Genomic DNA, 17,962 nt, shown 5'->3' on the forward strand with positions numbered 1-17,962 from the left:
GAGATGAACTTTGTTTTATGTGGATGAGGAGTCTGTTCAACAATGGCGGTATCCTCTGTGAGATATACTTCTCCTTCCAAACCATTCTGCACATGTTGCAGAAAAGGTTTAGATCCCTAGACTGAGCATTTCTGATACCATTTGACTTATTGATGTGCAGTATATCCATCAGTAATGGGTCGGAGGATGCCTTGTTTTCCAGACAAAGGTCACCTCTTAGCAGTCTGTAGGATACAGACTATAGTGACAGGGCTTTGAGTCGGTCCATGTAGGACATGTTGTTTAGGCCTTGTACCCTTTTACTAAGGTATCTCTGTGAGCATTACAGTTGTTGCATGTGTCTGGATAGATACATGCCAAAGGAGGCATTCTAATAATAAGGCATTATAATAAGCCTAGTAATGAACAAGCATTTGTTATAGCCTCAGAAAAGTGAGTTTAGGAATTCACTTAGAAGATAACAATTATAGATAAATTGTCATTAATTGTAGAATCTCATTTTTTTTTCTCTGCTGTGGGGTTAGATTTATAAAAAAAATTCATGAAGGAAGAATTGAAGACTTTCCTTAGTGTTATTTTAAAGCTAAAGGGGAAGCAGTACTTTTTTTCTGATAGAAAACAGAATTGACTTCAACCTTATAAATCTTATAATAAGTATGCATATGTTTGTGTACACATACATACGTGTGTGTGTGTGTGTATGTGTGTGTGTGTGTGTGTGTGTGTGTGTGTGTGTGTGTGTGTGTGTGTGTGTGTGTGTGTGTGTGTGTGTGTGTGTGTGTGTGTGTGTGTGTGTGTGTGTGTGTGTGTGTGTGTGTGTGTGTGTGTGTGTGTGTGTGTGTGTGTGTGTATGTGTCTTTGTGAGTGTCTGTATGCTAGAGGAGAAACTCCGAAGAGATTACAGTAATATGCTTCCCAAATGTTTTCAAATGCCATTAAATGAATGAAATGAGAATATTAAAGATTAGTAATTTTAAGGCAGAATTTCAAGCAGTCTGGATGGACAACTAGTCTTTCTGTGCACTTAGCTTTCTGCATCTCAGGGTTTCTTTTGTATGGTTGCAGGCAATGAACAAGCAGGAAGCTGAATCTCTGGAAATGACGTATAGTGACTCGTTCTCTAATTCTACTGCAGAGGAAGAACCCGAAATGATTGTTGTGGGTGCTGGCATACTCGGTGCAGCTTTTGCAGTTACCATGGCGAGAGAAGGAAGAAAGGTACTACTGATTGAGAGGGATATGAAGGAGCCTGATCAGTTTGCTGGAGAAGTGCTACAGCCAGGTGGTTATGAACTGCTTAAAGAACTGGATCTTGGCGGTAAGCAAATAAACATCTCCAAAGACTAATAACATATGATTGCTATAAGAACACTTTCGGAAACACCATCTAATTAGAAAATGTACAGGTTCACCACTGTTCACGTTAAAGCTTAGAGAGTGAATGTAAAAACACATACAACTTAGATTAAATATATACATATGAGCTTTTGCAGCAAATAAAATTAGATCAGTAAAACATGCTACTAAATCCTTTTGCTGGCCTAGTATATTTGCATAGGTATGTGTGCGCACATGTGTGTACGCATACATGCATGTAAGTGTTTGGCATAGTTTTTTTGTGTCTTTAACTGCACCGTATATAAAACATTTGTTTTTGCCAATTTTACATGTTCCACCCACAATGATTTCCCTCCTATAATTTAATAGTGTATCACCAGGCATTAAGAGAATAGCAGGAACTTCCTGCTTTCCCAGAATACATCTCAAAGGAATTTATCCCAAAGTGGCTGGTGGTCTGAATATTAAAGAAAGTAAACATCTGTGTGAATCAGAAACTTTTGTGCAAAAGATCCTCAGGAAGGTAAAATAAATAAAATCTAACAGATTTCAATAGCAAAACAATAAATAAATTCATGGATCCCCAAATTAAGGAGAAACCAGTGGAGCAGGAACCATCTGATCAGTTGTCATATGAAGATACATTAGAGCCTTCTATAAAAAGACAATACAAATGTTCAGTTGGAGTTGCACAGCAAGGAGAGGAGCAGGAAACTGTGGCAATTCTGACGCAGTCAATCTTGTGGAGTGATAGGACAGTGATTTCCCATATAAAAGAGCAACAAATGACACCAGGATGAAACTGATAAGTATGTGGCACAGGAAGATGCTCTGGAACTTTCTATGGAATGCCTGCAGGAAATGGAGAACAAAGACTGTGCCCTCAATTTAGAAGAAAATGATCTATGAGAAGAGTTGCTTGATTTAATAGAGGTGGACAGACATATTATCATCAATGAAAGAAATAGACCAGAAATCAATAAATCCCAAAAATTTAGAAGTTTGAACACAGTAATTAGGACTGTTCATAGAGATTTGTGCAATATAACAGAAGTAAATAGGTATTACTGTGCCGCGGTGGTGCAGCGGTAGCGTTGTTGCCTCACAGCTAGAGGTTCTCCCATTCGATTCTTGTCTGGAGTGCGGGGAGTGCCTTCTGTGTGGAGTCTGCATGTCCTCCCCGTGGTTGGGTGGGCATTGGAAATACATGCATAAATGGGCGTGCCTTCGTTGAAGGTTGGACTTTGAGCTGGCATCTCGGCGTTCGTGAAAATCTACTGCCAATCATTAGCGGACCAGAGTTCCGCTGTGGCGACCCCTAACCAGGAAAAGCTAAAAGACAAACAACTGTGCAGCTAGTCTTATTACAAAAACAAAGGGTAGCAAGGGAAAGGAAGGGGAGAAATGGAATACCATCATAGAAGTATTGAATAGAGAAAACTGTAAAACAATTAAGACAGGAAATGTCACTGTTAGAAGAGTATAGAAGAGGGAACAGATCAACAAAAATACTCAGAAAGATAAACGTGATAAACGTAATCAGAACAGATCAGGATCTCTTGTGCACTATTGCAAATAGTAAACTGAAAATATCAGCACAGGCAGAAAAACATAAAAGATACACAGAAAAATATAAAGGAAGAGTATAAAATAAGCAATTTTATTTATGATCTAAAAATATTTTATAGAGAATTAAGAAACAAGGCAAAAGGAATTGAAACACCACCAAAATAAGAAGAAATAGATACAGATTGAAGATATATCTATGAAGATTCTGTGGAACATAACAAAGATGCCAAATGTATAGAAGAGGTCGAAGAAAGAATAAGTTCAGATGTACAGGATATAAAGTGGGATGAAGTAGCATCCAGAGAGATTGAAACAAAGTTAAGAAAAGCTCCTGATTGAAAAACCTGAAGCCCAGATGCAGTACCGAACTTCTGGTTAAAAGTATTAACATCTTTACATAAAGATTCAGCCATGAGTAAGAACTATTTATATGCACACCCCGAACAGACACCAGTCTGGTTAACAAGAGGAAAACAATACTCCTACTTAAGAGTGAACCTGCAAGCTATCCTAAAAACTATAGTCCAATAACTTGCCTTCTGACAACGTATAAACTATATACCAGAACTGATGCGGACAGGATTTATAGTCACTTAGAAGAAAACTCAATCATGGCAATAGAACAAAAGGGCAAAAAAAGAAAGTCATATGGAACAAAGGATCACTTGCTGTTAAGTAACGTCATAATGGAGAACTGTAAAAAGGGGGAGAATCTAAGTATCTTATGGATATACTACAAAAAAAGCATTTGACAGTATCCCCCATTCATGGATAAAAGAGGGCTTAAAAATATATAAGATACACCCTACACTGATAGATTACATTACAGTGACCATGAAACAGTGGCAAACCTCTTTGTAGTTAAGTCATGATATATACTTCCAGGGATAAAAATTCAAAGGGGAATATTCTGGGGTGACTCTCTGTCACCGCTTTTCTTTTGTCTTGCCCTTAACCCATTAAGCTGTCTACTTAACAGATTAGGTCATGGCTACAAACTGGGTCCCAGGAAACAACAAAGAGTAAAGACTTTGCATCTTCTTTTTGTAAATGGTTTAAAACTGTATAGTTCATCAGATGAGGAACTGAAAGCACAACTGCAAATGGTCAAAACTTTTTCAGATGATATAAGAATATCGTTTAGTCTTGATAAATGTGCAAAAGCAACCTTTAAAGCGCAGAAGCTGCAGCACCAAGAAAACAGTTTGGGAAAGGAATGTGATATAAAAGAACTTAAGGAAGATGGAGTGTATAAATATTTGGGAATTGATGAAGGATCAACAATAAAACATGAACAATGCAAATAAAATTTAGCAAGGAATATTTTAGAAGACTAAAATTAGTACTGAAAACAATGTTGACATCTAGGAACAAAGTCCAAGCTATAAACCAATTTGCTCTTCCTGTCCTAACTTACACTGTTGAAGTGACTGACCGGCCCCAAAAGATATTGCACAGGTTGGACAGGTAAACAAGGAGGATGCTTAATCATTAAATGATTTATAAAAATCAGTGTATACCAACACTATATATTCCCTATTCTGAAGGAGGTATGGGCCTCCTCGAAACTGATTACATGTATAGATCTGCAATCGTGGGACTGCATACATATCTGCTGACCTCACAAGTCCCAAACATAGTCAAAGTTTTGAAACATGAAGAGAATAAGTCTAAGATGATTCCCTGCTTAGTTTAGCAGAAGCATATTGACATCAAGCAGGAACGGAAATCAAACTAGAAGTAGTTACAAATCAGGCAACAACTGAATGTGCCAAAAAACAAAAGAAGAATACAAGGTGAAGGATCAGATGAGAAGGCAAAAAATGTGGGAAATGCATAAATATAGTTGCAAGTATAGAAAATGCTTGGAACAACCTTATGTTGATCAGGATCAACTGCAGGAATGGTTAAGGAGAGGTGAATTTAAATGAAAAGATGAAAGATTATTACTGGCTGCCCAAGACAGTGGACTACGTACATGTTAGTTTATAAAGTCCATTGAACATGGGGAGAAACAGACAAATGTAGGTTTTGTAAAAACAGAAATGTGACAAGACTGTTGCATTGGGGATTGTGCAAACATTATAATACTGAAGTAGCTGAAAATCACTGGGAACTTGAGCCACAAAGCATCATAGAAAATGATGAAGTTTATATCACATGGGATCACCCATTACCAACACTTCAAAAAATAGATGCAAGAAAACCAGATATGGTAGTCCATGAAAAGAAGATGAAAGTAGCATTAATCATTGAAATTACTACACCCAGTGACTATAGTGTCTTATGTACAGATAGACACAAAGTCATAAAATACCTTTGCAGGCAGAAACGAGAGCAACATGGAAGAAGGCTACCCAGACAGTTCCAATAATAGTGGGAGCAACAGGTCTTATAAAAAAATCTACAATCATACTTCAGTATGTTACCAATACATATAACCCTTTATGAATTGCAGAAGGAGTCATTACTGGGCACATTGCAGGTGCTGCAAAGAGCATTTCTGGCTAACATCAAAGACTGAAACAATACTAATTTCATGAACTTTAATCATGCTTTCACTTAGGAATGGGGTCCATTCCCATCATGGTAATAGAAACCCAAAAGACTTCGAGAAATTAAAAAAAAAACTGAGCTGTGTGTCATGGCTTAACCTGGCTGGGGATGAACTAGAAGCAGTACAGGTGAGAAGGCTTATAGAAACTTTGCACATTATTATTCTTTGAGGTGCTATCCACCCATGGCATGTATAAGGGCAGAATGCAACACACCAGTGGTTTCAAACTCTGGCTGAATAACTGCTACAGGTCACATGACTTTAGCATCAATGAGGGCGAGGAATACATTTTAAGGTATGCAACCTTGTACTGGCATGATCACTCCATCTGTTCCTGAGGGAAGCCAGGTTCCTACAGGACCTTAAGTAATAGATGAAGCTGTTTCATTAATAAGAAGTTAAACTTAGCCAAACTGGGAGGCAGAGAAAATCAGAGAAATATCAATGTCTCCTATCAGGGTAATTATTGGTGTTCACCTTGTAGAATACTTTATGGAAATGGGTAAAACAATGGGAAGAAATGCACACTCAGTTAAAGCACAGATGAAGCAAAACAGGCAAGATGAATGTAGAATGGATAGCAATGGCTACCAATCGCACAAACTAGCAAAACTGACCTTATCTGCTTGTTCCAAGATGTAGATGGATAAATCCATCACTATGACCCAGATCACTTAGGATACACTGGAGCTACTGTGGAAGAGTCCGAGTGAGCAGTTGATGGTGGCTGACCAATCAGGGAAGGGGTGGGGTTACCTAGTCTGTCATAGTTCCAGCACCAGTATGACAAGTAGCAATTAGGCCAGAGATGTGTACAGGTCTGCCAAACCTTTTATGTATGGCAGCTTCTGTTATGAGCATATGTAGGAGCATGCATGTGTACTGGGGAAGACATAGCAATGAATTAAACCAGACAAGAGGAAATACTCTCATGGCTGCCAAGATGAAGGCCACTCTCACCTGGTGATGGGAAGGAACAAGCTTGCTTAGTGGTGGTTAAATAAATGCAAGCAATGGGAATGGGGAAAATCATATAAAAGTTATTTGATCATGTACCTTTGGAGTAAGAATGGTATATTATATTGTGACAGTGTGAGAAGTATGATATATATGCATAAACATGAGTTAGAAGCAAACATGCCAGAATACACAATATATAGAAGGAATAGAGAGGATAAACAATGAAGGAGATATCACTATGTATTCACGAGGAGATCAAAGCAACAAAGCAAATGAGTAAACAAGAAGGTGTGGAACACTATAGATCACTCTAACAAATGAGTAAACAAGAAGGTGTAGAACATTACAAAACACTCTAACAAATGAGTAAACAAGGTGTAGAACACTATAGCTCACTCTAACAAATGAGTAAACAAGAAGGTGTGGAGCACTATAGCTCACTCTGACAAATGAGTAAACAAGAAGGTGTAGAACATTATAGAACACTCAAACAAATGAGTAAATAAGAAGGTGTAGAACACTATAGCTCACTCTAACAAATGAGTAAACAAGAAGATGTAGATAGAACACTATAGATCACTCTAACAAATGAGTAAACAAGAAGGTGTAGATAGAACACTATAGAACACTCTAACAAATGAGTAAACAAGAAGGTGTAGAACACTATAGATCACTCTAACAAATGAGTAAACAAGAAGGTGTGGAACACTATAGATCACTCTAACAAATGAGTAAACAAGAAGGTGTAGAACATTACAAAACACTCTAACAAATGAGTAAACAAGGTGTAGAACACTATAGCTCACTCTAACAAATGAGTAAACAAGAAGGTGTGGAGCACTATAGCTCACTCTGACAAATGAGTAAACAAGAAGGTGTAGAACATTATAGAACACTCAAACAAATGAGTAAATAAGAAGGTGTAGAACACTATAGCTCACTCTAACAAATGAGTAAACAAGAAGATGTAGATAGAACACTATAGATCACTCTAACAAATGAGTAAACAAGAAGGTGTAGATAGAACACTATAGAACACTCTAACAAATGAGTAAACAAGAAGGTGTAGAACACTATAGATCACTCTAACAAATGAGTAAACAAGAAGATGTAGATAGAACACTATAGATCACTCTAACAAATGAGTAAACAAGAAGGTGTAGATAGAACACTATAGAACACTCTAACAAATGAGTAAACAAGAAGGTGTAGAACACTATAGATCACTCTAACAAATGAGTAAACAAGAAGATGTAGATAGAACACTATAGATCACTCTAACAAATGAGTAAACAAGAAGGTGTAGATAGAACACTATAGAACACTCTAACAAATGAGTAAACAAGAAGGTGTAGAACACTATAGATCACTCTAACAAATGAGTAAACAAGAAGGTGTGGAACACTATAGATCACTCTAACAAATGAGTAAACAAGAAGGTGTAGAACATTACAAAACACTCTAACAAATGAGTAAACAAGGTGTAGAACACTATAGCTCACTCTAACAAATGAGTAAACAAGAAGGTGTGGAGCACTATAGCTCACTCTGACAAATGAGTAAACAAGAAGGTGTAGAACATTATAGAACACTCAAACAAATGAGTAAATAAGAAGGTGTAGAACACTATAGCTCACTCTAACAAATGAGTAAACAAGAAGGTGTAGAACACTATAGATCACTCTAACAAATGAGTAAACAAGAAGATGTAGATAGAACACTATAGATCACTCTAACAAATGAGTAAACAAGAAGGTGTAGATAGAACACTATAGAACACTCTAACAAATGAGTAAACAAGAAGGTGTAGAACACTATAGATCACTCTAACAAATGAGTAAACACAAAGGTGTAGAACACTATAGAACACTCTAACAAATGATTAAACAAGAAGGTGTAGAACACTATAGAACACTCTAACAAATGAGTAAAAAGAAGATGTAGAACACTATAGATCACTCTAACAAATGAGTAAACAAGAAGGTGTAGAACACTATAGAGCACTCTAACAAATGAGTAAACAAGAAGGTGTAGAACACTATAGATCACGCTAACAAATGAGTAAACAAGAAGGTGTAGAACACTATAGATCACGCTAACAAATGAGTAAACAAGAAGGTGTAGAACACTATAGAACACTCTAACAAATGAGTAAACAAGAAGGTGTAGAACACTATAGAACACTCTAACAAATGAGTAAACAAGGAGGTGGAGAACACCTTGCATTACCCTAAGGAATTAGTAAACAAGGAGGTGGGGAACACTGTGTATCTAACAAATGAGTAAACAAGAAGGTGTAGATAGAACACTATAGATAACTCTAACAAATGAGTAAACAAGAAGGTGTAGAACACTATAGAACACTCTAACAAATGAGTAAACAAGGAGGTGGAGCACACCTTGCATTACCCTAAGGAATTAGTAAACAAGGAGGTGGGGAACACTGTGTATCACTCAAACAAATCAATAAACAATGAGGTGGGAAACACTGAGGATCACTCTAACAAATCAGTAAACACGGTGGTGGGTAACACTGTAAACAAGGAGTTGGGGAACTACTGAGGATGATTCTAACAAATCAGTAAACAAGCAGGTCTGAAATACTGTGGAAAACATTGCAGACTGGAAATGGCAGCACAGTTTCCATGGTGGTTATGTGCAGCAACTATGTTTAAGATGATGCAAAAGACAGTAAAGTGATGGAACAATATATGGGATTCAAATGCATTGGGTTCTAGGGAACATGGTTCGTATGCATTAGAAATGTGTATTTATAATTCAAAAACACTGTTACCCAGTAAGGTAAGTCTCTGTAGGTCATGTTACATAATCTGTAGCCACAGTACTTGGTGTATGAAGCTCTGCAAATTATCACCCTCCTCAAGACGAGTCTGCAGTGATGCAATAACCTGTGCCAGTGATGGTCCCCGCAATGTAAATTATAGGATGAGATCTGAGGATTGTGAAGCCTGTGTGATTAACTGATCCCCTTTCTCTGTTGATGTGTTGCTCAGCTTATAAAGCTAAGAAACAACATCATTGCATATATAAAAAATAAAAATGTAAAAATACTTTTGCATGATTGGAAAAATCCTGCCAGTTATGATGATCTCCACTGTGCAGGCAAACCTACTACACCAACTTCAAATGTTCCTGCCTACAGAAATCATTCAATGATACCACAGCCAATGGGAGACATACACCAAGTACACATTTACATACATGAAAATAAGGAGCAGTATGCATGCATGCCTAAGTATCCTTTTGTTTTATGAATGACTCTTATGCAGGTGCATATATTAGTGGGAAAATGCCTTATCTACCTTTATTGACCAGCAGGGACATGAGACAATGAACATAACAGTACAATAATATATAGCATTGTGTCCATTACTTAATATGCAGTAGACACAGCAGTTGCTCTCTTTCATCTATTGTCTTTGCAATAGTGTACTACTGTTTATAGATGCACATTTGTATACATTGTACACTGGCATGCAATGTGCTGTAACATTAGCATAATTCACTTCTTCGGCCTCATATTGACTTCTGCATTATGTATTACATCATTGACCACAGCAGTTGTACACCATGGCATACAGTGTATATGAATCCCATGGCCGATTCCTAGGATAATATTACAGCAATTTACTGGAATACATTTCTGCAGTTACTCTTAAGGGCACTAAAATTCTTGATACTGTACATGGGGCAAACTTTAGCCAGGTAATAAAACAAATTTAATTAAGAGACAGTGGCATTGGACCTGATGTTTGGTGGATCTAGAAATGGGCAGATGTGATAATATGCTCAGCATGGCAAATGAGAGTTTCAGATTTAAGGGAAAAAAATAAAAAAATGGGGTGAAAGCAAAGCATAAGTAACAAAAGAAATATATAAAAATGTCATCACAGAAGCAACAAAGGAATGAGGAAAACATAACCAGTTCAGTTAAGAAAGGGGATAAAACATTTATATATACACAAGGCAAGTAACAAGAAAAAAATGGAAGAACAATGAAACTTAACAAGTTAGATAGGAAATGAGCAGAAATGGATATTTACAAAGCAAAACTCCTAAAGGAATACTCTGTGGTAGAAACCCCCAAACATTGAAAACACACACACAAAAAAAACACCCAAATACAACACAAATTGCTCTATGTAGGGGGGCAAGCCCCCCTGCACCCCCCCACACCCCCGCTACTTAAATATACCAACTCCGAGATTGCACTACATTGCTGTAAATGGAAATCTCCCCTTACAGAGATTTCCGTTTACATGCACGATTACTTTCACTTTCGACATTTTCGTGCCAACAATATCAGCTTCAATATTGTCGGCCTTTGACAGGGTGAAGTAGACCCAATACTGCTAATGACCATTTTCAACAAATAACAGGAAGAAAGTAATATACCTGAAGAATAGAGGAAGTCATATGTGATTCCCCTTCACAAGACAGGAAGCATGACCTAGCTTAAAACTATTATTTTGATCTCAATAATAGAAAAACATCATGAAATCAAAGCTATTGAAATAAATGTAGCATATCTAGAAGCAGGTGGGACAGTGTACCCAAGGTATCATGGGTACACATTCACAAGGGTTATGTCAGACAATTCTAATAGTGTTCAGACACAACCCATCCTCTTTTTTTTTGTGCAGCAGTTAGCATTGTCGCCTCACAGCAAGAGGTTCTCCCATTTGATTCTAAGCTGGAGCACTTTCTGTGTGGAGTTTGCATGTCCTCCCCATGGTTGAGTGACGATAAAGACATGTAGGTAGGTGTATGCATGAATGGGTGTGCCTTCTTTGAAGTTTGGGCATCGGGCTGGCAACTCGGCACCGTAAAAATCCACTGCCAATCATTAGCGGACCGGAGTTCCGCTGTGGCGACCCCACAGCTGAAAGACATTACTTTTTTCCTGACATGTCTATTATATATTATAAATGATCTATTAGTAAAGATGCATGGCCTGGTACCTCAAAGTTCAGTGACAAGTGTATTAGACTGCACTCACACAAGCAAACATGCACACATACACACACATACACCACAGAATGTTATAGGCATGACTGGGTCCTCTAGACATTCTGCCTCAGCCCCAGCTTCCATTCTCTGCTATACCACTACTTTTCAATAAAGATAAATGAAGGTTCTTTTTTCAACCCTTTTGCTGGCATGTGTATGTTCCATATGTTGTGTCCATTCACTGTTGCCCTGGTCTGTGAGACATGCATGTCCCCACCACAGTCCTTGTCAATCTGTCCCAGTATTAGAATGACCATCTTGCATGCATTTGCCACTAGATATAACTTAATGCCTCCTGACCTGTTTGGATTGGGGTCTCTTGAAACAATATGATGTCTCTGCTCCACATTCTTCCTATGTTGGAGCATCCACATATCATTAACAATCTTCGGAATCTTCCCATCTGCCCACTGTCCTGTCACAGTCCATTTATTCTACTTATTGGGAGATCATCAATTCTCAGAATTCCTACTATTTAAATACTGGTTGCATTACACCACAGCTTTAGCTATTTTCAGTATGCAAAACATATATACGACACACTGTTTTATAGAACTGCATTACGAAGCATGTTTGTAACAAATGACCAGTGATACCAGCATTGTTTTTGTCTCTTTCTAAGTGGCTAATACACCTGAGTACTCTCTAGCCATACCTTGTTTCAACTTGGATAATGTCAACCTGCTCAAAAAGTTAATTTTATAAAACAAATATGAAAATAAACCTGGGAACATCTATGTCTCATTCCTTTTCTTACAAAAATCCAGGCCATGATATAATAATTTTATAGCAGAAAAATATGCTAATACAGTCAGTTTATAAAAAAAATTTCCATAATTTTGCATAACTAGCATACTTAAAATCCTTTAAAAAACTTTCACCTGTCCTGTCATATCTTCATAAAATAAGCCTACTAAAACACATAAACATACAGCCATATACCTCCATTTAACTCCAGACAACTGACAAATATCTAGAACATCAGGTAACTTATTGTCTAGTCTGCTTGTAATAATTTTCATAGCCAATTTAAAATTTGTATTCAAAATAACAAAGACCTTCCATCTTTTAAATTTTATGGACATACACCTTTTAAAAAGCCAATCCATCCTACTTTAAAATTTTCACTTTCCTGTGCTAATATCTTCCAGTATATGTATTCATTTTTTACATGTAATTTCTCATATTTTTTATCTTTCCATTGGAAGCCCACAGATGTATGACATTTTTTTTGTTTTCCATTTTTATAACACTAGTCACTTCTTCCTTTGTTTATAGGGGCATTCAGGAACATTCCAATCTACAACTACCACTAGTGAAATAGTCTGACTCAAAAAGCCTTTATATTGATAACTAAATTCCCATGTTCACCTCCAAACCTTTGCATAAACATATTTTTCATAATTACAGTCTTCAAAAAGACATCCTACCATTTTTACTAACTTGCCACTGGGAGGAGGTAAAGCACAATATTATGCAGTACTTATCTGTGACATGATGTCTTCAGTAATCGACAATTAAGTGAGAGCAAGCAGTACTGGGTGCATACTGCTTTAAATTTTGTGACTGGGGCTCTTCACATTTTAGATCATTTAGTAATCATACAGTATTTTACGTATCTCCACCTTTTCATCTGAGATTGTCATCATTTGCGCCTTTACTTATATGTCTGTCTCAACGTGAATTATTGTGACTCTTTCCTGACAAATATGTGTGCTTTCCGCTCCTTGCACTCATTCTACCCTCTGTTCTCCACTTCCCAGACAACTATAGAATGAATACAGACAGCAGGGACTTCTGTACAGGCAGAAGCAATAATTTTACTGTACTCTAAAGTCTTGATGATACCATTCTTAGCATGAAAAATAGGACAAGCATCTTAATTTCTTTGATCAAGAATTCTGGAGAAAACAAGTAATGAGGGGACAAAAGCTGAAAATCAGGGACAATTTCTTAAATATTATTCGAATTCACAAAAAATGATTGCAACATTGACATGGATGTTAAGGGGTTCACCTTGAGAGTAAAGCTTGAAAAGTGAATCTTGGCACCCAATGTTATCATAAAATTCACATGATGATGAAAGTATAACACTAAATATCTGAGACGAGACCATGACCATGCAAAGGGGGGAATCCAGACCCTCATCCTTCAGTCTCAGTCTGTGAGTTGGCCACAAATATCTCTGTGTTGACTTAGTTGAGACACTGCCCAGAAATGATATCAAAGCTTTTCAGTAATCCAGCTTCCACCTATCTGAGTGAGATCCTTGCTTGGGTTCTGTGTAAGGACTAAACAATCATTCATAAGTACAGCCCTTACTATCCCACACATGGATTGCCCATAAATGGATCTAGTCTGCTGAAGAAACCTATTTAGGGGTTATACAGTCAAAAGAAAAAAGAATGAGAAAATTGACAATCCTAGCAAGTGCCCTTGTGCAAACTAAAGGAACTAGACAATAAACCATTACTTAAACATATATTTGAGGAGGGAGGCTTCATTGCAAGATAATCACAGATTGGGTGGCTATCTTCAAAGAACTATCTCTAACCAAGTTGAAAATCTTCTCAAAGTCAATTAAAAGCACCAGAGCAGGCTCAACTATTCCTTGCAGTCTTGACATAAAGGAGAACTGTCCTTAAGAGATCCTCAATTTTCCAAATTAGTACAAACCCAGCCTGTGTGGGAAAGATACATTTTGATAGAAGAGATTTAATCAGCTGTGCTAGGACTTTAATATATACATAAAGTTGCACATTAATAAGAGAAACCAGGCAAGGGTTTGCAACCAGTGACCACTAAGGAATCTTTCCTGGGTTTAGGGATAACCATTATTATGGTAGATGTACAAGAGAAGGTTAATCATCCTGTAAGTCTGAAAAGATCTAAAAATATTCAACAACCCATGGAAAATTAGATACAAGGCTTTTATACAGTTACCCCATCCAGGTCACAGGCTTCACCACAAGGCATACCATCTATCACCTTGCACATCTCCCCTTGAGAAATTGTAGAGAGAACTCTACTCCACTTTTCCTGTGACAGTTTAAGAGGATTCAGTTTGTCAAAGAATTCACTCATCTTACTCTCCCAATCATCAAGCAAAGGACTTCTAAGTAAAGTTGCTCATAGAAGTGATGGGGCTCTGCATTAATTCATATTTCCCCAGTGAGCATAACCGGTTTGCCAGTCACCTTGACCCCTGCTATGGATATCTGTTGCCTGCAAGACTTGACCTTTTGTCCAGAAACTTGCCAGGCATTTCACCATCAGGCTAAGCCCTCATTTCAGTTGTTTCTAAATACAGCTGTAGGATTTTTGCAACATATTACATGTACACTTGACGATTTGTCAATTTCAAATTTGAACCCATCATGTGATATATTGAGTATTGAGATATTTCATTTGGAACCCCATGAATAAAGGATATAACAGGAGCTCTTCAAAACAAAATAACTGCCTGGGACAGGTGGACCCGTCAGCACAAGGATAATGCAGGACTGCAGGTAAAATTTAAGATTAATGTCCACTATCATGCTTAATAATTTGCTGCGAGAAGTGACTTCAATTGTTGCATTATTAACATAGAAGATTTTATTTATTTTTTCCATGAAAGAGGATTTGCAGAAAAAAAGAAGTATTTTGTGGGGTCGGACAGGGGGGGTCAGGGGGTGGGACTGGGCAGGGTGGGGGGTTGACCCAAATGATGCAACATATGCGCACCACCCCCCTTTTGCTTACAAAAAAGCCCTGCATATAAACAATTGTACAATTAACAAGTGTACAATTTATAACATAGCTTCAAGGAAATAACAGTATGCAAAAAAGGTATAACACATAATAAACAGAAAAAAAACCTTAGATAAACAAAATTTATAGATTACATACATATACATACATACATAATCCATTTTTTTTCCAGAGAGAGCCCTTGTACCCATCAATTACAACACATTTATTAAAGATGTATGCTTCGTAACTCTGTTTAAAAAGTGGCCACAGTAAAGTGTTTCTCCATGCTTTAAATAATTGCACACTGGCTCTGCAAATATAGAATAAAGCCTCTGTAACATTAGCAAATCCCAGCAAGGACAGTCACTTCCATCCACAGATAACCCCACACAAATTATCCACACTAATTTGTTGAGTGTGCACAAATCTGGTTTTTGATTGTGGTAACAAATATGACCAAAGCAACACATTTAGGCTTTTTTTCATACAAACAGTAACCACAGTATACCCTTTGAATTTTCTTCACATACATACACATTAGTTTAGCAGTGCCAGAATAATGAATAACTTGAGCAAATGGCACCAGGATCAGTCACTTATATTCATGAAGAACTCTCATAACCAGCAGTTATAACTACTTTGTTGACCTGAATTTCTATACTTCTGATATCTGACTGTATATAGAGCAAGAGAAATATATACAGTGGATATAAAAAGTTTACATACCCCTGTTAAAAATGTCAGTTTTTTTGTGATATAAAAAAATGAGACCACAATAAATCATATCAAAACTTTTCCCACCTTTAGTGTGACCTATACCCTGTACAATTCAATTGAAAAACAAACAAATCTGTCAGGGGAAAATATACAAAATAAAAAATGTACAATGAGCTGGTAGCATAAGTGTACATACCCTTAAACTAATACTTTTTTAAAGCACCTTTTGATTTAATTACAGCATTCAAGTCTTCTTGGGTAGAAGTCTATTAGCATGGTACATCTTGACTTGGCAATATTTGCCCACTATTCCTTGCAAAAGTCAGATTGTGAGGGCATCTCTTGTGCACAGCTCTCTTCAGGTCACCCCACAGATTTTCTATTGGATTTAGGTCTGGACTCTGGCTGAGCCATTCTAAAACAAATTTTCTTCTGGTGAAGTCATTCTTTTGTAGATTTGGATGTATGCTTGGGGTCATTGTCATGTTGAAAGGTGAAATTCCTCTTCATCTTCAGCTTTCTAGCAGATGCCTGAAGGCTTTTGGCCAAAAGTGACTGATATTTGGAAATGTTAATAGTTCCCTCCACCTTGACTAAAGCCCCAGTTCCAGCCGAAGAAAAGCAACCCCAAAGCATGATACTGCCACCACCATGCTTCACCGTGGGGATGTTTTTCTTTTGGTGATGCAAAGTGTTGTTTTTGTGCCAAACGTACCTTTTGGAATTGTGGCCAAAAAGTTCAACCTTGATCTCATCAGACTATAACACATTTTCCCACATACTTTTGGGAGACTTGATGTATTATTTTGCATTTTTAGCTGGGCCTGGATGTTTTTCTGTTTAAGAAAAGGCTTCCGTCTTGCAACCCTACCCCATAGCCCAGACATACAGAGAATACAGGAGATTGTTGTCATATGTAGTATGCAACCAGTACTTGCCAGAAATTCTTGCAGCTCCTTCAGTGTTGCTGTAGGTCTCTTGGCAGCCTCCCTGACAAGTTTTCATCTTGTCTTATCATCAATTTTGGAGGGACGTCCCGTTCTTTGCAACATCATTGTTGTCCCATATTTTCTCCACTTTTTGATGACTGTCTTCACTGTGTTCCATGGTATATCCAATGCTGTGGAATTTTTTTGTACCCTTCTTCTGACTGATACCTTTAAACAATGAGATCCCTTTGATGCTTTGTAAGCTCTCTGTGAACAATGGCTTTTGCTGTAGCAGGGAACTGAGTAAATGTCAGGAAAAATCCTACTAGGACAGCTGAACTTTATTTGAGGTTAATCAGAGTCTCTTTAATTGATGGCAGGTGTGTATCCAAGATGGCTGAATGCTGTAATTAAATCAAAAGGTGCTTCAACAATATATTAGTTTAAGGGTGTGCACACATGCAACTAGCTTATTGTACATTTTTATTTTTTTATATTTTTTCCCCTAACAGATTTGTTTTTCAATTGAATTGTACAGGTTATAGGTCACATTAAAGGTGGGAAAAGTTTTGAAATGATTTATTGTGGTTTCATTTTTTATATCGCAAAAAATGGCATTTTAACAGGGGTGTGTAAACTGTTTATATCCACTGTAGATTTATCTATATAGATAGATATAAATATATATTACATGTTCTGTCCTCCCTTACACATTTGCACGTAGACACACACACACACACACACACACACACACACACACACACACACACACACACACACACACACACATACACACACACATTCACTCACTCACACCAATTGCAGTTACTTTCTTGAATCAGTACTGCAAAGATGTCAGACTACAATCACATTAATCAATAAATACATAATAATGCCTCAATAATGCATTTCAGCTTACCATTTTTAGAATCATACAGTGTGACCATTTTTCAACATTTTATCAGATAATTTTTCTCAATCAGAGAGAAAGCTAAAAATAATTGTGAAGGTGGTACAAAACACCGAAAGCAGGTGTATATAAGTTGTAAGTAGGACAAATTTTGCACTAGTGTGTGTGTTCTTTGAAAGAATATGAAGTCTAAAACTCAAGTGACTTTCATTGTTT

General features: G+C 37.2%; 1 protein-coding gene across 1 annotated transcript in view; it reads left to right on the top strand.

Moving 5' to 3' along the window:
- Positions 1 to 17,962, top strand: part of LOC122797691 (squalene monooxygenase-like) — a 290,180-nt gene that overhangs the window by 10,847 nt on the left and 261,371 nt on the right. The window contains exon 2 of the mRNA XM_044066226.1: positions 1,066 to 1,318. Coding sequence (XP_043922161.1) covers positions 1,066 to 1,318 — 253 coding nt within the window. The remainder of the gene's footprint in view (positions 1 to 1,065; positions 1,319 to 17,962) is intronic.

Source organism: Protopterus annectens, chromosome 3.part1, assembly GCF_019279795.1.
Source record: "Protopterus annectens isolate FY-2018-M chromosome 3.part1, PAN1.0, whole genome shotgun sequence".
NCBI lineage: Eukaryota > Metazoa > Chordata > Ceratodontiformes > Protopteridae > Protopterus > Protopterus annectens.